Source organism: Scomber scombrus, chromosome 14 (genome assembly GCF_963691925.1).
Source record: "Scomber scombrus chromosome 14, fScoSco1.1, whole genome shotgun sequence".
NCBI classification, from domain to species: Eukaryota; Metazoa; Chordata; class Actinopteri; order Scombriformes; family Scombridae; genus Scomber; species Scomber scombrus.
In genome coordinates this window covers 28,668,074-28,693,567 of record NC_084983.1, presented here as the reverse complement: position 1 = coordinate 28,693,567, position 25,494 = coordinate 28,668,074, and the positions used below count along the sequence as shown (strand labels likewise).

The 25,494-nt window shown below is 37.7% G+C and overlaps 4 protein-coding genes across 4 annotated transcripts; all 4 read right to left on the bottom strand.

The window, feature by feature from the left end:
• Positions 1 to 137: 137 nt before the first annotated feature.
• LOC133993579 (putative gustatory receptor clone PTE03) lies at positions 138 to 2,857 on the bottom strand. The gene is made up of 2 exons (XM_062432569.1): positions 1,960 to 2,857; positions 138 to 208 (listed from the first exon to the last, which is right to left on the bottom strand). Exons 1-2 carry the CDS (start codon positions 2,855 to 2,857, stop codon positions 138 to 140), a joined length of 969 nt encoding a protein of 322 aa, XP_062288553.1.
• A 4,014-nt stretch (positions 2,858 to 6,871) lies between these two features.
• LOC133993923 (putative gustatory receptor clone PTE03) lies at positions 6,872 to 7,816 on the bottom strand. The gene has a single exon (XM_062433062.1). It carries the CDS (start codon positions 7,814 to 7,816, stop codon positions 6,872 to 6,874), a length of 945 nt encoding a protein of 314 aa, XP_062289046.1.
• A 1,211-nt stretch (positions 7,817 to 9,027) lies between these two features.
• LOC133993578 (putative olfactory receptor 52L2) lies at positions 9,028 to 13,588 on the bottom strand. The gene is made up of 5 exons (XM_062432568.1): positions 13,246 to 13,588; positions 12,700 to 13,116; positions 10,154 to 10,208; positions 9,596 to 9,665; positions 9,028 to 9,144 (listed from the first exon to the last, which is right to left on the bottom strand). Exons 1-5 carry the CDS (start codon positions 13,586 to 13,588, stop codon positions 9,028 to 9,030), a joined length of 1,002 nt encoding a protein of 333 aa, XP_062288552.1.
• Positions 13,589 to 22,608: 9,020 nt separating this feature from the next.
• LOC133993960 (putative gustatory receptor clone PTE03) lies at positions 22,609 to 23,574 on the bottom strand. The gene has a single exon (XM_062433104.1). It carries the CDS (start codon positions 23,551 to 23,553, stop codon positions 22,609 to 22,611), a length of 945 nt encoding a protein of 314 aa, XP_062289088.1. The 5' UTR covers positions 23,554 to 23,574.
• Between the last annotated feature and the right edge of the window lie 1,920 nt (positions 23,575 to 25,494).

Genomic DNA, 25,494 nt, shown 5'->3' with positions numbered 1-25,494 from the left:
AAGCCGGTCATTTAAAAATGCTCTTCCAGAAATTCACTGGTATCGCTATGGCAAAAGAGACCAAAAGAGAAATATGGTTCGTTTCACATTTGATCACAACAGTCCATCCACAGTTGTTCAGTCTCCTCACTTCTCTCTCAACCTGAGGTCAGCATCTCTGTCCACAGAAGCAGCCGTCTGGCAGACTGGCAGAAGACATTTACTGAACCTAAAAGTTTGTATGTTGACTTCACTGGAAGAAAGCTACAGTGTTTCCAAAACACATATAAAGCAGGATATTTGTATGATTTTAAACAGCTGCCTGCTAAGATTGCGCTTCACTGAACGCCTCAGAAACAGACCTGGAGTGGGGGGGGGGGGGGGGGGGGGGGAGGCAGGGGTCCCTGTGAGACTGTCTGGTATTCAGTGTGGATTGATATGGTATCTGTTCTCTGAGAAGACACTTTCTATGTCAATCGGCTTCACATGTGGGGCCCATGTTTCTGAAACAATATGGGGCCCTTAAAATTTTCTCTGCTTATGCCCATGCCAACTCAGTACCTATGTAGTCCGCATTTAACCCATGTGGGGCCCACATGGACGGGACCTTTAGGTAATTTTAGAACAACTCAGATTCAGCCTGTCAGACTTGGCTCTACATTGTCAGAAATCACAAAACCTTTGTTGTCCATCACAAGGCAATGAAAAACAGTCTTTGACATGACTCACACAGTACATTCACACATAGAGTTATCAATAGAGGTGATAGCAATTTCACTACAGGTAAGCTTGCTTTTCAAGAATCAGTTTTTAGTTAATTTAAAAAGAAAATTGTTCTTCTAAATTTTCAAGCAGTGTTTTTTTTCCTCTTTTACATTAATAGATCAGCGCTACTTGCACTTCCTCATGAGAGGTAACAAGCCTTCCATTCAAATCTGTTTCAGAAAAGGTTGCTGTGTGAACACCCCTAAAAAGGGTCTAAAATCGCCCCTGGCATAAACTATATAGTAGATTATGAGATTATGTGTCTTTATAACATAATGGCTTCTTGGATCCATCTCACCACAAATAGAATCAAAGAGGACATTTGTAAATTTCCTTGTAGGGAAGTTATTACTTGCTGTTGTGAAGAATTGGGTATCATGTGACCATAAAACAGTCTTTGTACAGAGATGGTGTACTGACAGAAAAAAAGCTTGTGCATTAACATATAATCACTAATTAGAATATCAGGTTTAATGCTGAAACATTATATTTCATGGATGTATCAGATGTTAAAGCGTTAAATTGATATTTTTTATTTTTATTTTTATTAAACAGGAAGTTACAATAGCACATCTTATATGTTATATGTCGTCAGTGTTACATCTTATATGTTTAATGTTTTAGAAAATACATCGTAGATAACGTGCATGTGGTTAAAGTAACGGTACATATATGTATAGATGTTGAATGCACTTTATTGGACTTGAGATCTCTAGTTATCTACATAATTTTGATCTTTCACACAAGTACACTTTATAACAATACACAAAAATGAGTCACACTTTGGACAAATATCTTTAACATCTTTCAAATTTTATTTAAATAAACATTAAAGCCATATATCAGGGAATTTGTACAGAATCACGATTTCATGAAATTATTTTTTTGTTTAAAATTTTCAGAGCAGAATTACCAGATCTTTCATTTATTCATACAAAAGTAATGTAATGTCTATTTGTTTCTCTTTTTCATTTCAAGTGGCATCAATCAGCAGGCAAACATAAAACCTCACAGCCATCAAAGAGAGAAGAGCATACATACTCATCATTGGTTCAAATTTGGACCTTCATCTACATGCTTTATGCAGTTATAAGAAATACAGTAAAGTTAAGTTAAATTATTTCGATGATGATGGTTTCACTTGGTGTTCGCTCTTTTATTGTACACATTAAAAAGATGGTGTAACTTTTTTCAGGGGACAGATATTAGACAAACACTTGTGTATTTCTTGGGACTGCAGCCCATAGATGATGGGGTTGAGGCCGCCGGGAACAACATGAAACAGTATACCTGAAATCTTCCCATATTCTCGATATTGGGGGAAACGATGAAGAGCGATGATGACTAACCCACTGACAAGCATGATCAGATACAAAGACAGATGAGTGCTGCAGGTCTTCAGGGCTTTGCTGTTCAAAGACTTGCTCTTACTAGTTAGACAGGATGTTGTGATTTTAAAATAAGTAAGAATTATACTGCCAATGGAGGATGAGAGCAGGACTACAGTGAAAGTAAGACCATAGATGTTATTGATGAACACACTCTCGCAGGAGAGTTTAAACAGAGAGGCATTGTCACAGTAAGGATTCATGATCAGAGTCCTGCATCGGTTCAGCCGTATGGTCAGACCGAGCAGAATCCCAACCAACACAAAGGCCACTCCCCAGGCAGAAACTGTCAGCTTGATCACCATTTTATCAGTCATTATGGTAGTATACCTCAGTGGATTGCAGATGGCAACATATCTGTCAAAGGCCATAATCATGAGTACAGTGTGTGAAGCAGTGCCAACCATGTGTAGGATGAACGCTTGCACCACACACTCATAGTAGTGAATGAAGCGCTCAGAGGGAGGCGTCAGGATGTCTATAAGCGCCCGGGGAACGAGGAAAGAGCTCCCCATGACATCATTAATGGACAGGTTACAGAAGAGCAGATACATCGGCTGGTGGAGGCTTCTCTCTGTCCATATCAAAAGCACAATGCCCACATTGGTAATTAAGATAAACAGATATGTCAAAAGCAGAAAGATGAAGGCGGGGTACTTGGAAATCTTGGTGACCTTTATCCCCTCGAGCTCCAGTGTGAGGCTGTTGTACGTAAAGTTTTCCATCTGAGCAAGTGAGAAGAGAAGGGAAAAATCATGAATGACATACAAGCAGTCATGACACTGTTCCAAATCTATACATGAAAACACATAGATGGATCTAGGATTATATCTAGATACTATAAATAATATTGGTATAAGTTGTCTTTAGCTACTAACAGAAGTCATAATTAAGATCAAACTCAGTATCATCATGATAGAACTTCCATTCCTCTTATGGGACAGACTTGTACTGCATTTTAGCTGCATAGTGCTACAAGAATGTAATCTCTCAGTATAGAATAGAATATACAGAATTCTATACTAGAATATACTCCAATTGGGGAAATTTGTCATGGACTCAAAGTGCGTAGTGCATAGTAGTAGCTGCCCTTACAGACAATAAATACACATAAAATACATATAACGGCTAAAGACTTACACGTAGGCTACATACACATTCATGACACATCCAATGAAAGATTAAAGCAAAATTTAAAAAAATTAAAAAAAAACAAACAGAACACCAAGTTATTGCACACTTCCCAGGCCAACAGTGCAGCCATCCATTGAGCTGAAGTCAAAAAATTAAAGTAGAACAACTTGAAAGGCAAATAGATTTTTCTCATTTCATGATTTAAATTAGTATTACTGTCATGTTATTAGTATATTACTATTATAGGTTTTAAATATAAATAGTGTGTAAGACATACAACTCTAGTAATTCTTTTTGGACAAGTAAAGAAAATAATTTGTTCTTGTTAAAATTGTTTTACTTTTTTATGCCATGTAGAAATTCACAATGATACAATTTGCAGCAATGTTTTCCTATTCCGTATTGAGCAGTCAGTAAAAAAAAAAAGATTACCTTTCCGCCTTAAGCTTATCAGTCTTGAGGCTTCATCTTTCTCTGAACAGTTTAATAATGTACGTCTGTTTTATGTGCATCACTGCCCTGAGGGGAGGCCTTAACATTGCCTAAGAAAACATTATGTAATGTTCAAGAAATGTATGAGCAGTGTCAACAAGCAATCACGTGGAAATAAACTTGGAGAAGCACCTTGCTTTAAAAAAATAAAAATAAGGAAGCACTTCTTGCAATTGACAGACAGATAGATAGATAGATAGATAGATAGATAGATAGATAGATAGATAGATAGAGATAGATAGATAGATAGATAGATAGATAGATAGATAGATAGATAGATAGATAGATAGATAGATAGATAGATAGATAGATAGATAGATAGATAGATAGATTGATTTACTTTATTAATCCTCAAGGGGAAATTTAAAATGTCAAAGCAGCTATACGTGGCACAAACATGGCACAAAGACAACAAACATAGTAATCACACAAAATACCTAAGAATACATAAAAACAAACCCACCCTCAGCATTGCTAGAACCCAGACAGCTATAGGCTTCAGCTGGTTTCATCAGAACATGACCTCCATTACACCCAGGTGGGGAGTTCCGGTCCTCTGAAATGAGGCTAACGCAGAAGTAACTTAAAACTGCATTCTATCAAAAGGCCACCAGGGGGCGACCGTTTTGGTGTCAAAGGGACTTCCGTCTCTATACAAGTCAATGGAGAATTCGCCAACTTCTCACTTGATTTCTAACCTCAGTAAACGTTTTCAAAATGTGTTTATGATCTCAATCGCTAGTTTAAAGCCTTCTTCAATGCAGTATGATGTTCATTTGGGACATTTTGGCCTCCCTGATTTTATATGTGACGATAAAGCAGGGTATGCATTAGGGCGTGGCTACGTCGTGATTGACAGGTTGATTGATTCACAGGTTCAGGAGTGCGGACAGATAGACTGCAGGAAATGGCCGTGAACTTGTTTCACACCGACAGTTTTCTCCGGAGTTTTGTGGTTATAGTTTGTCGTAACAGCTAACTTGGTTAGCATAACCAGGTTGATGACTCCAGGTATGCCTGTCTTGGTTACCCAGCAGCAGGCAGTTACCATCAAAATAAATGAAAGGATTGCAGCTTGGAAGGTAATTTGATCTTAAGATGGGTGTGTCAGAGTCCATTTTTATGTATCCTGTCTTTGTGTTTTGTGGCCTTGGCGATGGTCTGCAAAGTGTTACCTTGTGGTGCCTTTGGCGGGTGCTGAGGGAGAAATCCCATATAACCAAAGTCAATGCTGTGTCTTGATTCTCAGCAGGAAGTCAAGCATGTTTTCAGTGGGTATTGGGCTCTGCTTGGGCTGTCCCTCTTCTCCAATTCTGCTTGTGATTTTCTTGAACAGGATCTTAAGATGCAGATGAAGGGAAGGCCCAGGTTTGGGACCTCAGGATCACCCCTCTGCTTTCTGCAAACCATTGTAGTTCTGTTGGCTATATGAGATTGGGATCTCCATCATGCACTGGGGCAGTTTTCAGTGATTGTATTTGGAGAAAGACCAATTAGAACTTCAGAACTTTAATAACTTATTCCTGTCCATCAGCATGACCCTAGATTTTAATTTCAGACTATTGATCAGCTGGTGAATCCGGCCCCCGCTGAGAGTGATGTTCAGAGTGAAATGTGTTCATCTTATTTTACTGATGAAGTCGAGTCCGTAAGAGAATCTATAACCCCAAAGTGCCCTTTACACTGGTGTCCTTCACCCACAACTCATGTTGAGCCAGTTTTCTCTTGGTACCCTACCTGAGCCTTTAGAAATTGTATTTGTTCAGATATCTTTTACATATTTAAACATTTGAATTCATTTGATCAAAACCAGGCGGAGAGTTCCGGTCCTCTGAAATGAGGCCAACGCAGAAGTAACTTAAAACTGCATTCTATCAAAAGGCCACCAGGGGGCGACCGTTTTGGTGTCAAAAGGACTTCCGTCTCTATACAAGTCAATGGAGAATTCACCAACTTCTCACTTGATTTCTAACCTCAGTAAACGTTTTCAAAATGTGTTTATGGTCTCAATCGCTAGTTTAAAGCCTTCTTCAATGCAGTATGATGTTCATTTGGGACATTTTGGCCTCCCTGATTTTATATGTGACGATAAAGCAGGGTATGCATTAGTACGTGGCTACGTCGTGATTGACAGGTTGATTGATTGACAGGTTCAGGAGGGCGCCTCATGCTCCTCCTGATGCCCATATAAGTAGAATCTGTGTTTTTATTTTTCCCGGCATGCACCTGAAATTTTCAAGATGGCGCTGCTCAGATCCGATACTATTGGCCTCCGAGCAGCAGTCCACAAACCAATGGGTGACGTCACGGATGTTACGTCCATTTCTTATATACAGTCTATGATCAAAACACACATTTTGATGTATTGATATTAAACATTTTCACACATTCAAATATGGTGACAGACAGCTACTATATATAGTAGTATATGTATTTAATATGATTTATATGATATTATAGTACTTTAAGTTTTGAGCTACACACTGCAAAGTGTGTGCAATCAATAATTAAACATCACTATTATAATTATTATCATTTATACAAATATTGCTTTATAATTATTGTTTTATGACCGAAAACATTATCAAATCATCTAAAGCAAATTATACTTTTCAAGAATTTCAGTGGTGCCATTTCATTGTTCCCTGTTTGTTTGTACAATGACATTATAGGCCTGATTAGTGTTTGGGATGTCTGGTCACAGATACACACTTCCATTTAATCACTTCAACAATGACATACAAGAGACACACATAAAACAAAAACAGCACATTAAACAATATAAATCAGCTAACATTGATGTGGAATTTAGTATCATTTTGCAAAGATGAAGGATAAATAAGAATGGAAAGGATTACATAGTTAGTGTGAGACAGAGTATGCCACTCAGAATAAGTGCATTTTCAGATGGGATTTGAAGGTGGAGACAGAGTCAGAAATGTGAATGTCTGATGGGAGAGAGTTCCAAAGGCTTATGAAAATGATTAGAATTCACACACAAATGAAAAGATATGCAACTTTCCCTCTTTAAATTCTTTAATTCTTTCAATGAGTATTTTTCGCTTACATTAGAATGGATGTTTTTCCATAGTATTACTTTTCATAATGACTAACTACAATAATGGCTTTATTTTTCTAAGATGTAAAATATTTGACAAACATTTGTGTATTTCTTGGGACTGCAGCCCATAGATGATGGGGTTAAGACCGCCGGGAACAATGTGGAAGAGAAGGCCTGAAATCTTCCCGTATTCTGCATACTGAGGGAAGCGATGAAGAATGATGACGATCATGCCACTGAGAAGCATGAGCAGATACAAACACAGATGAGTGCTGCAGGTCTTCAGGGCTTTGCTGTTCAAAGACTTGCTCTTACTAGTTAGACAGGATGCTGTGATTTTAGAATAAGTAAGAATTATACTGCCAATAGAGGATGAGAGCAGGACTACAGTGAAAGTAAGACCATAGATGTTATTGATGACCACTCTCTCGCAGGAGAGTTTAAACAGAGAGGCATTGTCACAGTAAGGATTTGTGATCAGAGTCCTGCATCGGTTCAGCCGTATGGTCAGACCGAGCAGAATCCCAACCAACACAAAGGCCACTCCCCAGGCAGAAACTGTCAGCTTGATCACCATTTTGTCAGTCATTATGGTAGTATACCTCAGTGGATTGCAGATGGCAACATATCTGTCAAAGGCCATAATCATGAGTACAGTGTGTGCGTTAGTGCCAAACATGTGTGAGGTGAACGCTTGCATCACACACTCATAGTAGTGAATGAAGCGCTTAGAAGGAGGCACATAGATGTCTATAAGCGCCCGGGGAATGAGGAGAGAGTTCCCCATGACATCATTAATCGACAGGTTACAGAAGAGCAGATACATCGGCTGGTGGAGGCTTCTCTCTGTCCATATCAAAAGCACAATGCCCACATTGGTAATTATGATGAATACATAGGCCAAGAGCAGGAATAAGAAAACAGGGTACTTGTTAGTCTTGGTGATCCTTAACCCCTCGAGCTGAAGAGTGAGGCTGTTGTATGTATAGTTTTCCATCTGAGCTGAACAAAAATAAAATAGAGAGGAGGAAAAAATCATGAATGACATACATACAGCAGTGTAACTGAAACTATTACAAACTTAAATTCTAAATACAATACAAACCAGAGGATAAACTGACCACATACTCTACAGTACATGTATGAATTGCAAAATGTTCACAAAAACAAAAAAGTCAGTGCAGATTTGTTTCATATCCTATCTTGTGATTTAAACTATTTTACCAAACACATTTCAGACATGCGTAATCTAATAAGAATCCATCAAATAATATGTTCATTTAATCAATTGTCAAATTTTCCTTGCAAGTGTAAGGCTGAAAATTGACTCTCATCATTCTGTCCTTAAAAACAAAGCCCTGTTATAACTAGTTCTATTCCAATTACACAGTTCTGTAAGTCACTAAGTCACATGTAGAAATCAGCTAAGGAAAAAATGATGTAGGATCAGTAAGACAATAATAACCTTTCTGTCTAATGCTACAGTCTTCGGCTCTTCTTCAGGCCTACTCTACACAATCTTTTTCATGTAAGTGTCTTTTATGAGCATGATATCCACAGGGGAAGCATACATCATTACATAGGAAAATATTACGTAATCTTAAAGAGATTAATGAAAGGTAGGGGGAAGTACATGAAAAAAACAATTTAAGGATTATATTCTAGATGTCATCAGTTATATTATTTAGCGTGGTTAACTGCAACATGTCTGATCATTTTCAAAATGATCTCTTACTATCGGTACAGCCTTACCTAGAATATACTACAATTATACAAAAACAGTCAACATAAAATATTAACATTAGTTTGGGGAAATCATGGGGAATCCTACTTCTACATATTGGTAATTTAAGATTGAGTTGATCTCTCCATTTAATAATTGTTTCCTTAAAGAACAGTGACTATTTAACCATGGTTTACAAATGATACAAACTAAATATAAAATATATCAAAGTTGAATTTAAATTGGAAATCTATGACTTAAGGACTCCTTTAGGGGAGTCTCAATGAACTCACTGAAACTCACAACTCACTAAAAGCAGACCTCTGCAGATTTCTGAATTTGATACTTTTATCTTTAACTCACTCACCAAAACACTGTCCATTGACGTTGATCTCTTCATGAAGCTAATTTATGCTTTACACATGTAGTCAATATTTGTGTAACAATTAAATAAGTCTGATGAATAAATTCCAAACACTGAGGGTTCAGTTGAACAGCTCAGTGCCACCATTACACATTGGGTGGTAGGCAGTGGTATGAGACTTGGCTACATCAGACAGCTCTAACAGTTCAGACACAATTTCACTCTCAAAGCTGGCTCCCTGATCCACATGAATATGCTCAGGGAAACCATACACACAGAAAACATTGTCCCACAACTTTCTAGCAATCTTCTTGGCAGTCTGCTTCTTTATTATGTGGTCCGTCACAACAAGTCTATCCACAGGGTGCTTGTATCTGTCCTCTCTGACCAGAAGTCAATGCAAACAAGCTGCATTGGCATTGAGGTCTTAATACTTTCCAGTAGGGTACGAGCTACAAGTTTTGCGTCCCCTTTTTCATGTCTGTGAAGACTTGCCAGAGCTGTTGGGAGTGGGCAGAGAGAACTCTCCTGTATGGCATGCGGAACAGGCAATTGTCCGTCAGATGAATGTGATGCACAAACATGACATGGTGATTCATCTGTGACGCTTCACAGTGATTAGTTTTGAGTGGGGATTGGTTATCTTCAGGGGCAACCACTGATCTCTCCACATAGGTATGATCACTTACCCAACAAGAATGTTTCTTGGTCTGGTTCTGCCCTGCCAGGAGACATTGGTATGCTGCTGGGCAGTTGTACCTAAACCAGGTGTTCACGCAGAGGAAGTAGCATAACAGCATGTGGCAACTTCACAGTGCCAATTTTGTTGGTTACTTGGCCTCCCCTCCATCTATTGATGCATGACATCATGTCTAAGTACTCAAAATCAGGAAACCAATTCTTGCACTCTGAAGATATGAGCCTCCAGTACACATCATTGCTTTTCATGACACACATGATGTGTTTAAGGACGTTTAAGCCAATGATTAGCTCATTTTCCGAACATTGTACTACTAGAACTGAGACAATGCATTTCACTCCATAAATGTTAAGTGTCAAGTCATACATACATGTCGGCTAGGTTTATTTTTCTTCACAGCCAGTTAGCATGATTGAAGTTCTCCCAAAACAAGTTCTCAGTCTATGCTCTTTCACCTTATTTAAAATGCAAGCTATGGATCCTGAGTCTATCATGGCCCTCAGCTCAACCTTCTCATTCACCACAACCTGGGCATAGAACAACTCACAGAAAGCAGACCTCTGCAGATTCCTGAACCACAACCTGGTATCCTTCTGGCACAGCTGAACACAGTCACTGTAAAGAGGCTCTTGTCTTCACTGACGGTATCTTGTCCCCTTTTCACACTTACCCTCATCAAGTGTGGGTGTTCTAGTTTCTGAAAAGTTGACTGTGACTGTCATCACTCTGACCCATTTGGTTCTGTCCATGTCTCTTGCTGTCCCTCCTCCAATGCCCGAGTGCTAAGCGTGACTGAATTTCTCCCTCCTGCAGTGCGTCATTGCGTACTGACAAATGTCACCTCAGACATGGCATTTCTTTGCCTGGAAAAGCCTGAGAGTGAATTGTCATGGTGGGTCGAGTGCAGGGACTGCAACCTGCACATTCTGATGTGTTATTATCTGAGGTTGATTAGAGTAAGAATTCTGTTCATATTGCTGTAGGAGTTGGGGCGTAGATTGACCATGACTACAACGTTTGCTTTTCCCATTAGCCCAGCTAATATCTCTTGTGGCTGGTTGTGTGTCATTTCTACCCATTCATGTACAGCACGTTTATCACTGAGAGTTGTTGGTTCTTTAACATCTGACTGCATGAAAAGTTTGCCCCCAAATTCAGCTTAGATGGTCTATGCTCTGGCTGACAGACTTTTATATACACTGTCTTGCTGTCAGTCTTGTTACTTCGAAGGTTGGCTGCAATAGAATCACCAATCTGATTAGCTAACTAAAGCTAGAAAAATGTATAAAAACACTGTAGAGTAAGTGACACTTTTGTATCTACACTTCATCACCCACAGGTGTAAAGTAAGGCCTATACTGAACTTTGGTGAAAGAGACTTAAAAGGTATTTGGCCATATAATGTGTCCTGATACTGTAGCTGTAGAACCTAAAGTTCAATTGCCTTTTAAACAATTGCCTACTGGCACAACAGAATTTCTGTTAAGGCCATTTACAGCTGTTGAAAAGTAACAATTGAAAAGAGGTAACAGTTTTGTGCAAAGCAACCTCTATTTCCTGTTCAACTGCAATGCCATCTACTGGGTGGTGGGGTTTCCTAAAAGTGATGAGGAACTGGGAGGATTTTGAGTTATTGGAGCAGATAACATCACAGATAAAAAACGTATTTCACATTAATTTTAACTTTTAACTGGAAGCCAGAGTATGGTGAGCGCCATACATTGCCATATCAAAATGATGCACATGCTGCATGGATCCCTTTGAGTTATTGAAGGTTTTTCCAGTAACCTCTCCTCTAAATTTAGCTGTTAAAGGTTCCTCCAGGAACTCTCCAAGCAATAAAGGTTTATTGAATATCCTAATATCCTACACCCTATTTCTAAGGGTGTAGTTGTAAACTTTGGTTTCACACATACAATTGAGTTGGATGTGGACTCTTTTTCACCTGTAAACAGATGTGTAACTGCAAACCTGTGCAAATCATCTTTATGCACTGAAATATTGTAAATTATTTGTACAAATCTTTTACATTTGTTCACAAAACGTCATGCACAGCTACAGATCTCGTTCTTAATTCAAAGATTAAATCTATTTGTTCAGACATATTTTACATATTCTAACATTTGAATGTATTTATACAAAATGATTTCACATATTCAGATATGGTGATACACAGTTACAATATATATAACCCTAATTTTATTTGATAGTTTGATAGTAATTGAAGTTTTCAGCTGCACACAAAGCTTGTGCAATCAATAATTAAACATCACTGTTATTATTACTGATATTTATATAAATATTGCTGTTTAATTATTGTTTTTATGACTAAAATGTCATCATACTATAAAAACAAATCATATTTTTGGAGAATTTCAATGGTGCCATTTCATTGTTGTTCCATTATCTTTTAAGTTTTCTTTGTATTATGACATTTTAGGCCTATTCAGAGTTAGTGGCCCCAGATAATCAGAAATTTGCATTTTCTGTATTGTATGACAATAATATGCTTTATTATTATATATTATATATATGTATACCACACATGCAGTGTTCACTACACCAGGCTAAATATTCAGAAAGCAGTCTGAAAAATGCTGAATTACATTAACTTGATGACGTTCATGTTGTTTTATCAATCATGCAGACACAAAATATACAAGGGAGAGTTTTCTATTGCATTAAACCAAACATGGGAATTCTTTCAGAAGTAACAATAATTTATGCTCTTGATATGTCACAGTCTCTTAGCATATATTTCCATCTTTTTTCTGAGAACATTTTCTGTACAAAAAGAACATTAAAAAACATTAGTAATACTAGATCACTTGGATGAGTTCAGTAGCTGAGAAATACCTCCCTCACATAGTTAAGAAAACTATTAAATCACTTAAAAACTAATGTCATAATTCACACACAAATAAAAAGATACCCAGCTTTCCCTCTGTAAATTCTATAATTCTTTCAATAAAAAAGAAAAAAATGTTCTTTTACATTAGAGGGTACATCCAAGTTTTCCCATAATATTACTTTTCATAATTGCAAACTAAAAGGATGGCTTTATTTTTCTAAGATGTAAAATATTTGACAAACATTTGTGTATTTCTTGGGACTGCAGCCCATAGATGATGGGGTTGAGACTGCCAGGAACAACGTGAAAGAGAATGGCTGAAATCTTCCCGTACTCTTCTAGCTGGGGGAAGCGATGAAGGATGATGGGGATCATCCCACTGAGAAGCATGAGCAGATACAAACACAGATGAGTGCTGCAGGTCTTCAGGGCTTTGCTGTTCAAAGACTTGCTCTTACTAGTTAGACAGGATGCTGCGATTTTAAAATAAGTAAGAATTATACTGCCAATAGAGGATGAGAGCAGGACTACAGTGAAAGTAAGACCATAGATGTTATTGATGAACACATTATCGCAGGAGAGTTTAAACAGAGAAGGATTGTCACAGTAAGGATTCATGATCAGAGTCCTGCATCGGTTCAGCCGTATGGTCAGACCGAGCAGGATCCCAACCAACACAAAGGCCACTCCCCAGGCAGAAACTGTCAGCTTGATCACCATTTTGTCAGTCATTATGGTAGTATACCTCAGTGGATTGCAGATGGCAACATATCTGTCAAAGGCCATAATCATGAGCACAGTGTGTGAAGTGGTCCCAAACATGTGTATGATGAACGCTTGCATCACACACTCATAGTAGTGAATGAAGCGCTCAGAGGGAGGCACATGGATGTCTGCAAGCAACCGGGGAACGAGGAAAGAGTTCCCCATGATACCATTAATCAGCAGGTTACAGAAGAGCAGATACATCGGCTGGTGGAGGCTTCTCTCTGTCCATATCAAAAGCACAATGCCCACATTGGTAATCATGATGAATACATAGGCCAAGAGCAGGAATAAGAAGACGGGGTACTTGGTGATCCTTAACCCCTCGAGCTGAAGAGTTAGGCTGTTGTATGTATAGTTTTCCATCTGAGCTGAACAAAAATAAAATAAAGAGGAGGACAATCATGAATGACATACATACCGCATTGAAACTGAAACTATAACAAACTTAAATTCTAAATGAAAGAGGAAGATATAGAATTTCAGATGATAATCTTGAATAGTGTGGAGTTTCTATTGCACATTTAAGTCTCAGTAGATTAACTAACAACAACAACAACAAAATCCCCAACCAACCCAACCTTTACTCACTTAGAAATACAACACAATGGAAAAAGTTGCCATTAATTATATATAACGTATACACTAGTGAATGAGTGGACATGAAAGTAAAAGTAGTGAAGAATGAGTCCTTACAAAAATGGCAAATTATTGCTGCATCAACAGAAGTGATGCTGAAGGGGAAACTCATTCTGATTTTACTTACACAATACTAAACATCTCTGTAAGGTAAAATAATTGTTATTTCTCTATCACTGCTACCATTATTCACTACTCCATCACTGCCACCTACACTAGGGGTGTATCTGTTCCAGCTGAAGTTATTTGACCACCAATACAAACCAGAGGATAAACTGACCACATACTCTACCGTACATGTATGGATTGCAAAATGTTCACAAAAACAAAAAAGCCAGTGCTGATTTGTTGATCTTGTGATTTAAAGTACTTTGCCACCAAACACATTTCAGACATGCGTAATCTAATAAGAATCCATCAAATAATATGGTCATTTAATCAATGGTCAAATTTTCCTCGCAAGTGTAAGGCTGAAAATTGACTCTCATCATTCTGTCCTTAAAAACAAAGCCCTGTTATAACTAGTTCTATTCCAATTACACAGTTCTGTAAGTCACTAAGTCACATGTAGAAATCAGCTAAGGAAAAAATGATGTTAGATCAGTAAGTCAATAATAACCTTTCTGTCTAATGCTACAGTCTTCGGCTCTTCTTCAGGCCTACTCTACACAATCTTTTTCATGTAAGTGTCTTTTATGAGCATGATATCCACAGGGGAAGCATCTATCATTACATTGGAAAACATTATGTAATCTTCATGAGGTTAATGACAACTGTCAACAAATGTGTTAGGCAGAATCACATGAAAAACGCCTTTTTGTCATCTTATATGGATGTGTCATCAGTTTATTATTCATTATGATTTAATACAACATATTCAAATTACTGCTTTGTCTTAGTCCATTATTATTCACACAGTGCTGGTGCGTTATGACATCAGAGAGCAGAATGTATTTTTCCATAGTTACACAGTTAGTTACACACAACTGTACTTCTCCACTTCAATATATAGTACTGTGCAAAAGTCTTAAGCCAGCACCATCATACAAACAGAAAATACAGGAACTATGTACACAAAATTTAACATGAATTATCAAGTATTATTATTACATAAGGTTCCATTTAGGTTTAAGAGAGGTTCCTGCTATTGCTCAAGTGTAAGGGGAGGTCACACTAAATACTATATATTTTATATTACTCTTAACGGTTTCACACACAAGTTAGAAAAGTGTGTCTGTGAAACTACAGATTCTACAGAAGTCCTGAAGGGCCATGTATTCATACATTTTTACAGTTTTCAGGTGATAACGAGTTAATTTCACTGTTTTTCTCAAGATCTCGAGTTATTTATCTAGAAATTAACTACCGTTTTCCCGAAATAACGGGATAATTTTCTCGAGATCTCAAGATAACGAAACTTTGTTTTCCCGAGAAAACGATCTAATTCATTTGAGATCTCGAGATAATGACTCTGATATGATAAGCCTGAGATTTCCATCACACGTGTCCATGCTAAACAAATAAACTGTATACAAAATGCTCCAGAAATACAAACACAAACATAAACATCCACAATCACAACCTTTCTCCTCTAAGAACAATGTGTTGTAATCTTTGATATACTTACGCCTTAGTCTCAAGGCAAGACAAGGCAGTTTTATTTATATAGCGCATTTCATACACAGTGGCAACTCAATGTGCTTTACATAAAAGAAACATTTAACAGAAAAAATTGAAAAAAACATGGAATTTGAGAAATAAAAATACAACCCAATCATAGTAAACACATACATACACCCCCCCCCCCCCCACACACACACACACTAATAATGAAAACAAAGTACAGAAACATAGAAAGAGAGAGAAATAAAATACTATAATAGAGCATTAAATATAAGATTGCAGCATAAAATAATGATTTGCTTTAAAATCATTAAAAGGACATAGAGTGCAAATGAAAGATTAAAATTTAAAGTGCTTTGAAAGAGCTCAAGTCACCTTAGTAATGTTTGTACATAACATAGCATTCATGGTCCTCATACCACTGTTGTACATGGAATACTGACACCTAGTGGCTAATTGTAGTTAAGTGGTATAATGTATGATTATGCTCCCTGATGGATGAATACATGTGCTGGTTCATTGCTAAATATTTCTTTCGTTATCTTGAGATCTCGAGAAAATGATCTGCTAGTTCACACACTACAATAAGGTAAATTGACCCACATGGTGAAGTTATTTTGTGTGTGAACTTGAACGCACCAGAGCCCAGTGTGCTGCGTTCACTGACTGTGGTAGGTTAGGAGTTAAGCTCTTTTAATATCTTTTATAGTTTTGTTTTATGGGTAAAAGTGCGTTTTATTTGCCTTGTATACTGAGATAAGATCCAAGTAACCACAGTAAGTGTTTGGTGAGGATGTTGAGTGGTCGTAATTTTGTGTAATTTAGCAATTTATGAAGCCAGTTTTTGGCAACTCATGCTAGCTCAGTGTTAGCTCAAGAGAGTAAGAAAGTACACCACGGATACAGACATACTGAATGAAAAGAGGAGAAACAAAAGACCAAACAACAATTTTAGATTAATTGGTTGGTCAACAACAAAAAAGAGGATGTATGCTACAGCTACAGCTACAGCTATGTTGTGGAGTTATATAACTGAAAGTCTTATTTTCTGCTGGGTCATGCTATGTTAGCTTAACTGTAAGCAAGCTAGGATAACATTAGCCATTAGCCGCGCTACTGGAGCTACATGCTATGATACAACTACTATTTCTGAGTTGTATCTTTATTATATTTCATCAGATTGAAGAAGATGAACGTAGCAGCAGGCAGACATGGTGACCAGAGAGGGAGAGGAGGTAATGCAGTCAACCAGGATCCTTAAAAAGTCATAAATTTAGTTTTTGATATTCAAGGTATTCAAATGTCTGTAATTGTAGGAGTTGAATCTTTAAATTTGAGTTGAGCTGGGTCAGAGTTAATGAGCAAAACTATATGTGTTGGATTTATGTTATTTATCATTATTATCATTATTTTCTGATTATTTTACATAAACCAACCAATCAACTTATTCAAGTAAAAAATAACTATATGGAACTGTAATAAAACTAATCATTAGTTGCAGTCCTTTTAACCCACCACAACAGCAAAATCCTGCTTTTGCATTATTATATGACTCATAATATATTATGCATGAGTACAACAGTCACGTACTTACTTTAAAAACGTACAATATCGTAATTCAGACTTACTGAGGTGACATTAGTATTTTTACACGAGTAAAGGATTGAAATACTTCCTCCTCCACTGTTTGCTGAGCAGTTTTAACACAATAAATGTTTCTTGTTATGACGGAGGAGAAAAGCTTTACACAGAATAAATACATAAAGTTACCCATGTATAAATGATAACATAACTTAATGTTGTGCTTTTCATTATTATATCAGTAATGTGTATACAGTATTTTAATTTGTTGTATTCTTTTGCCACAGTAATGGTATTATTTTTTCCCTAAAAAGCTCTTAAAAGTCATTGAATTTGTACTTTAAAAATGTGCAAATACCCTGCAAAAGAGTTAAAATGCTGTGGCAAGCAGACACTGTTGAGCAAGCTGAAAGAAGCATGTAAGAGTTGTCTTAAAGAAGTGTTTGACTATTGTTTTACTAGACTATGTGGTTTCCTCACAGTGAGAGACAGTGAGGCCGGCGGTCCAGCAGGCAGGAGAGATGAGCAGGTAAGAACATAAAATTAGAAATACATTTGCAGTTATTTAATGGGTAATTTTCTTTTGACACAAAGCGCCCATACATACAGATTCTCTCTTTAGTAAGACTGTGGTGCAATCTGTGACGTCTTACAATATTAAAAGCACCACCAGTATGCAGCATGGCCACGCTACAGAATCTAGACAGCAAGTCAGTTTGAAATCATTCATCATCAAGTGGTACTTTAGCTAGATACTCCAGTGTCATTTAGGAATTATGTCACTTAAAAATGCCAGTGAAAAAAAGATAAATATTAGATAGTTAAGGGAAAGTTCAGGCTGACCTTTTCTTGGCAACACCTGCCCTAATCTGCCTCTGAATGAGGAGTGAGGTTGGTTAGAGTTAGAGAAGAATATCAGGGTAAGCCAATCAGGCAGAGTAGTGGACTTGCCAGAAGAACTTTAAACCTGCATTCTTTCTAATGTCCAGCAGGGGGAGACTCTGCTGTTTGAAAAAAGTCTGATTGTAGGTATCTATGAGAAAATTACCCTGCTTCTCATTTCATTCATTACCTTAGTGAACACTTTAATAATGAGTTTATGGTCTCAATCACTAGTTTAAAGTCTTTTTTGATATAGCATGATGTTCATTTTTAGAATTATGGTCCCGTTTCGAGTAAAATAGACGATAAAGCAGCGTATGCTTTAGGGCTTGGTTAACTTGTGATTAGTCCTGCACTGATAACATAATATAACCATGAGGGGCCCCAGATTCACAGAGCATAGCCATCGCCATTTCACAGTGTGTTTTAAGTTAATAAATTAATAATTTAATTGTAACATTTACATCTTCTGACAAAGTGTTGTTCAGCATTTTGTTGTATTCAAAGACCCTCTAAGGTGTCGGTCATTCAGTTTTTCTGGTAAGTACAATTTGTTTGAATGGTTTTCCGCATGTTTTTCACTGGTAACAGTTAACCAAGCAACCAAGCTAGCAGCAACTGCTAGAGTCAGCTCCATCCTTCCATCCACATATGGTCATTTCTGGCTGCAAAAATTAAAGATGGCGACATTCAAATCCAAGACAGCGATGGTCAAATCCCACGGTAACGGTCTGTCCTTTTTTTTTGTGTAACAGTCCATGATAATAATGCATAGTTGAGGCTGTCTTTGGGGGGGGGGGGGGGACGTGTAATTAGAGGCCTGTTCAGTCCAGTCTACCATCCTGTATGTCTATTTCAATCATGATGAAATGTAATTAATAATATATATATATATCTATGACATACCTAATATGTTATAAAGTTTATGGGAATACAGTTTAACAAAGAGCAGGTTGAATATTTTGGATATTCAGGATTTACATTTGTGCATCATGAAAATGATCTTGTAGGATTAATGTATGATTTTATTAGTTTAATGCGACGTAAAAGCAGAAATGAAGAGAGAAAAGTTAGCATTTTGAGCAGCACCCTTAAAACAACATTGCCTATCTAACAGGAAGGAGTCGGTCTCTCTGTCCCAGCTACAGTACTCTGTACAGTAATGAGTCTAAGTAATACGTTTGAATACTCATCATTTAGTTAATTTGTTTTATATTTAATCATTTTTCATCACTGTGAATAATTATGTTTGTGCAGGCAGTCCACTTTCTTCACAGGAAAAGCAGCAGTTTTTTGGATGTGTAACGGAAGAACAGAGTTGTTTGTGGACTCATTTTAGACAGGAAGGTTGTGTTATTTGCATTATGATGAAGTTCAGGATGGGATGTTGAAACCGGGACTGTATGAGACTGATGACTGGTGCGGTTCCTCCAGTGTGCACATCTGCCTCATCAGCTTTATATCAAGCTGCAGGGCTGTAAGTAAGTAAGCTGGTAAGTTTTTTGTTTCTAGTGTTTTTTAACTTCCAAATCAGTCTACCTGCTGGCTTGAATAGAGAGGCATAGGATGTTAGGCCAGTTTAACTAACCTGTAAAACCACCGGCAGATGAAGGATAATGCTAATTTTAGTTAATGTTACCTAACATGTTAGCTTCCTATTTTGTAAATGCGGTAACTGTTCTTCACTTCAGTTATCTAACGCAGGATCCTGGTGTCTTGTTACATAGTTATTGAACGTTAGCTGCTGTTTTATGTAAAACTGTGTAAGATGAGAGTTGTTCTCAAAAAAGGCAGATGAATATTTGCAGTTTAAAGCTTTCTGTTTAATTCAAGAGCAGGTAGAGATGTCAGGAACCAGCTAATAAATATTGTGTGACTGCTCAGCACCTGATGATGCCACAAAATCATGTCAAAAGCTTCCCAAGCTTATCCCACATCTTTTTTAAATAGTGTTGTGTTCAGTAGGGACAAACCATCTCTGTAATGCCTGGCATGTTGTTGAACGTTTGTATGCTGATATTTGTAGTTTAGTTTAACTGACTTTGTATGTTTAACATTTTCTTTTCATCATATAGTTTCTGCCTGAAACAGGTCCAGGTAGGCTTAAGATGCAGGCATGAAGGAGAGGGAGTGGAGGAACTGAAGCTGTGGAGGTCAGACATCATCAACCACCTGCACAGGACTGCAGCTGCCAGTCCTGGAGGAGGGAGTGATGGAGGCCTGCACTTACCTGCTGTGCACACCTCTTGGGGGAGAAGCACCATATAAAGAAGTGGCTGAAACCAGGTACAGTATGCTGTGTACAGTATGAGACTGGAAATGATCAAATGTCTAATCTGCAGTGGTCCTGGTTCATAATTTATCTGAACTGATTCCAGTCAGAAAATAATCTGCTGAAGAATGTTCTTAATTTTCAATATGCACACTATGCAAGTGCAGTGAATCACTTTGATTAATTTGCACAGACAACACACCAAAGTTGGTCCTGATAGTACATCACACTGTGCAACTCCATCATGTATGATAGTTGATAGTAGACATGAGCACTGACCTGTAACCTGTGATGGTTTTAAACAGGACTTTTCAGTTTGACATTATTACAAGTCATCTCAATTCTACAGTACTCACATTTATCAAGAGGTTACATTTTCAGTTTCAGACTGACTCAATTGTTTTACTGTTTATTTATATTTGAAACCTGGTAAGAAATTTATATCAACTTTGGGCAAAATATAGATCATGAATGATTGAGTTATGGTGTATTTTTGAACATTTACATAGTTTATTCACTGTCTATCTTTGTGTATTTTGATGGAGAGGACATAAATAGAAACAGTGTTACATGGTGCTAGCAGCAAATTAGTGCTGCAGGTTTTAATGCTGTGTTATTGTATAATTACATTTCAATACTCTTCTTAAATCTTTGTTTGTTTCTGGTCCTTTGGACACTTGGTTGGATCAAAATGATGAGTTATGAGTCCAACATCTGTGTATGGATGAACATTCACATCTTCTTCATTGTCCAAACTAGCCTTAAGAACCATTTATTTCTTATTGTTGAACTTGAGAGTGCTCCATTTTGTTAACTTACTGGCTGTGGAAAGATCTGCCTGAATCAGTAATCTCTTAAGTTCCTTCTTAAAAAATACTTTCAACAGAAAACCTTCCCTGATTTGTTCTCTTTTATGACACAATTATTATTTTATGATTTGTGTATTTTGCTGCCTTGTGAAGCACTTTGTAATTTGGAGAGGAGAGCAGAAACAGAAAGCAGCACCTTCGAAAAAGTATTTCAGCACATGATGTCATAAATATCACTCAGATATTATACTAAAAATTAGGAGCTTACAAACAAAAAACAATTTATTTGTATTTAAGTGAGAGAAAGCAGTGTTTCCCCTAGGTGTACTGCTTTGGGGGGGGGGGTCCTCTCCTCTCCTCTCCCCTCCCTTCCCCGTGGCTCCTATTACAGAGCATTTGCACCCAAACAAACAGTTAAAGGAATCATATTTATGAGTCTTAACATATTTTATTTAATAACAATAATTAGAACAAAACACTTTTTTAAAACAACAGAACAATAATTATAATGTATATATATTTATAATAATATATTTATTTATTTATATATTTATTTCAAATAAAACAACACACTTATAAATTGTGGTTCATTTAGTACTGTGACTCATTCTAATTGTTTGCATCATTAGGCGCACTACATTCCTCCGCTCCTCCTACTTCAGGCTTTCAGTGTAGAGACCTGAGATCAACCTGCTGCTGCCCCTCTTCCTATCTCCTACTTCTGTCAGTTCACAAACTAGAACAACAAGCTTAATGATCCACACGCTGACATTAGAAAAGAAAACATAATGTGCAAATGAGCGATAGAAAACCAATCTTTTTGTCTTTTGGTGCGTGTGCCCAGTGCCGCCCTGATCGGCTGCCCATGTCGCCCCTATCAAAATGTGTTACTGGAAGGAAACAATGTGTGTAGACAGTGCAGGAATATGAAAACAGCAGGACGACTCATGACATACCAACTCATGCTATGCACTGTGCACAGTTTACAGAGGTCGATTACAGCAGCAATCTGTGACAGTCAGTGAGTCAGAGAGCACCGCAATTAACGTGATTGAAAAATTGCATTAATTGCGCGGGGGTGCAGCAGGTGGGCTACTACTCTACCACAGCAGAGTTCATACTAAACTCACCACTGGCCATAGTTTGTGGTTGTTTGCATATAAAAAATGGAGATATTTTCCGTTTGGGATGATGACACATATTCTCCTCTGCTCTCTCTCTCTCTGTGTGTGGCTGTGGGTGTCGAGGCCCTTTACAAAACAGAGAGGAGAGGAGAATTGTAAATGCACAACGATGTAGAGTGAAATGTTCTAGACCTGTTCTATAGGAAAAGTGACCTTACATGACTTCTGTTGTGCGTCCCCGAATATAATGGTAGGGGAAACATTGGAAAGTATGATTTTCTGACATTTTGATTAAAACATTCAGCTTCAGTGAGTGGAATTCATGAAAAACACCTATTTGTCATGAGTCACACCATTGGCTATAAACAAATATTAAAATGTGGAATAAAAGTAAGGAATTTTTTTCACTATCTGCAATTGTGTTGTCTCCACATGTAACCACTACATTTGAATTTCTCAACTAAAAGGCATAACTGGTTTAGATCTGAATAATTTTGACAAGGATTTGCAGATTTCTGCAGACTGCACCCCATATATTAGTGGGTTCAGGCTGCCAGGGATGATATGAAACAGAATTGCAGAGAGCTTCCTGTAGTCAGAGTACTGTGGGAAGCGATGCAGCAAAATGACTATCATTCCACTTAGCAGCATTATCAGATACACAACAAGATGAGTGCTGCAGGTCTTCAAGGCCTTATTGTTCAAAGACTTGTTCTTACTAGTCAGACAAATCACTGTTATCTTAGTATAGGTGAGAACTATGCTGCCTATAGAAGATGTAAGTAACACTACAGTGAAAGTGAGGCCATAGACATTATTAATAAACACACTGTCACAGGAGAGTTTAAATATGGAGGGATTGTCACAGTAAGGATTCATGATCAGAGTCCTGCATCGGTTCAGCCGTATGGTCAGACCGAGCAGAATCCCAACCGTAACAAAGGAAACTCCCCAGGCAGAAACTGTCAGTTTGATCACCACTTTTTTGGTCATGATAGCAGCATAGCGTAGAGGATCGCAGATAGCAACATATCTGTCAAAGGCCATAATCATGAGCACAGTGTGAGCAGTTGTAGCAAACATGTGCGTGGCGAAAGCTTGAATCACACATTCATAATAACTGATGATGCGTTCAGAGGGAGGCAGCAACATATCTATAAGCAAACGGGGCACCATGATTGAATTTCCAACAATATCATTGACTGGCAAGTTGCAAAAAAGGAGATACATGGGCTGGTGGAGGTTCTTGTCAATAAAGACCAGACATGCAATGCCAATATTCAAAAACATTATTAAAATATAGGAGAAAAAAAAGAAGAGAAAGACAGGGTAGACAGAATCCTTTGGGATATTTAACCCCTCGAGCTGGAGTGTGAAGCTGTTGTAGGTGTAGTTTTCCATCAGCCTGCAATAACAAAAATCAGAGATGACAATGATAAGTTATATAAACATTTTTGACTTTACTAGATGTTGAAGTTCCAGAAAAGATTAAAACAAGCTAAATAAAAACTTAAGTGAAAGTTAATTATGTCTTGACTTTGATTAGAGATTGATATTACACAAAGAAGAAAACTTTATTGTATAAGCATATTATATATTTATCTGTAATCATCTGTCAATGTTATAAAGCTTATTTGAATTTGAGAAATACTATTTGTAATTTTGAAATACCTGCTTTGACTCCCCGGTTGTTGTTGGTAGTTTATCTCCAGCTAAGAAGATATCTTTCTGGGTTCCCGTCTTATATAGCTGGTTTTATCACCAGGGTGCTCATTCATTACAAACTGAGATGATGTATGATGCAACATTATGAAAGCATGATGGCCATCTTTAAGGCCCAATATGTAAGTTTCTGCATTAAAATGCCTAAAAAACAACTAGACCTATGTTATATATTTTGTTGAGTTGTGAACTTACATTATCACAAATGTTTTCAACAAGTTTCAAACCCACAGAGAAATCCATAATTTTAACCAAGGTAGAATTCTGTTTAATAGTGTCACCTGTTGTGTTGTGTCCACCAGAAGCTGTGAAAAATGTACTTTTTTTACCCAGTATTAAGCCACATTTTTACAATACACTTTTTAGATTTTGGTGTAGCTGAACTATATATTTTAACTGGATGAATGATTTTAATAATTTGACTTTTTGATCTTAAGTTATCGGAAAAACACGATGATGTTAGCGAGCTCGGCTCGCAACCCCTCGCCCTGTGTCCAATGAACAGCGTGGGACATCACAAATCAAATGTTAATAGGAAGAAAATGTAAAACTAGCTACTAACTTTGGCTATTACATAACATGAAGCTACATTACACTGCCAGGAATATTAGCTGCAAAAGTTAGCCACTATTAAAGGTATTGTTGGGCCCAACCATGTCACATTGGCTAAGCAAGTAGTTGCCTCCATTCCCCACTGTGCATGTGCTGAGTGGAAACTGCAGAAGCAAGTGCCGTTGCTTATATGGAATTAAAGGTAAATAACTCCGTCCCAGCCCATAATGGCAGTCTGCGTTTTTTTACTGAAGCGTAGCACGCACTCTCCAAACCCATTCATTATGACACTTTTATATTATCATTATATCATTGGTATAAAATGTTCTTCAAACAACAAGGCAATATGTCGTCTAACAAAAGCAGTTATAATGACTGGACTTAATGAATGGACTGTACTTATATAGGGCTTTTCTAGTCGTTATGACGCTTTATTAACTTCAAAGCTCTTTTACATTACATGTCTCATTCACCCATTCACACACAATCATACACTGATGACAGGGGCTACCACGCATTGTGCCAACCTGCTCATCAGGAGGAGACCGACCATTCATACACATTCATACACCGTTGGCGCAGCAACAGGAGCAATTTCGGGTAAGGTATCTAAAAAAGTATCAAAGAGAATGACAACGATAAAGGTAAACATTGAAGGAGTTGAGGTAGTTGCAGCGTCTCTGGTTTGTGTGTCCGTGTTCATGGCGGTGGACGCTATGAGCTTCTTTCAGGCGGTGTAGATGCTTTCTACTACTGTTCTTCTTCTGCTGGGTTTTAAAAATGCTGCTTATCTTAGCGCTTTCTGTTGACGCCACATCTCCCTTTGAGTATACCCAATCAGCACCGAGTAAACCTCGAGTTTTTCAGGGCCGAACGGAGTACCTACCCCGAGGCAGGGACTTGTTTAGCGCCTGTAAAAGTTCTGGGATATTGCCCTTCGGGTGAGGTTCCTGCTATGGAGACACGCACCAACAGCCCCGGCCCCGTAAAATTACCCGGAAGTTCCTGCAGTGGAAACAGGGCTTACTTTTTGTCGTTGAGTTTGTAGACTCCCCTCGTTGGATGAGC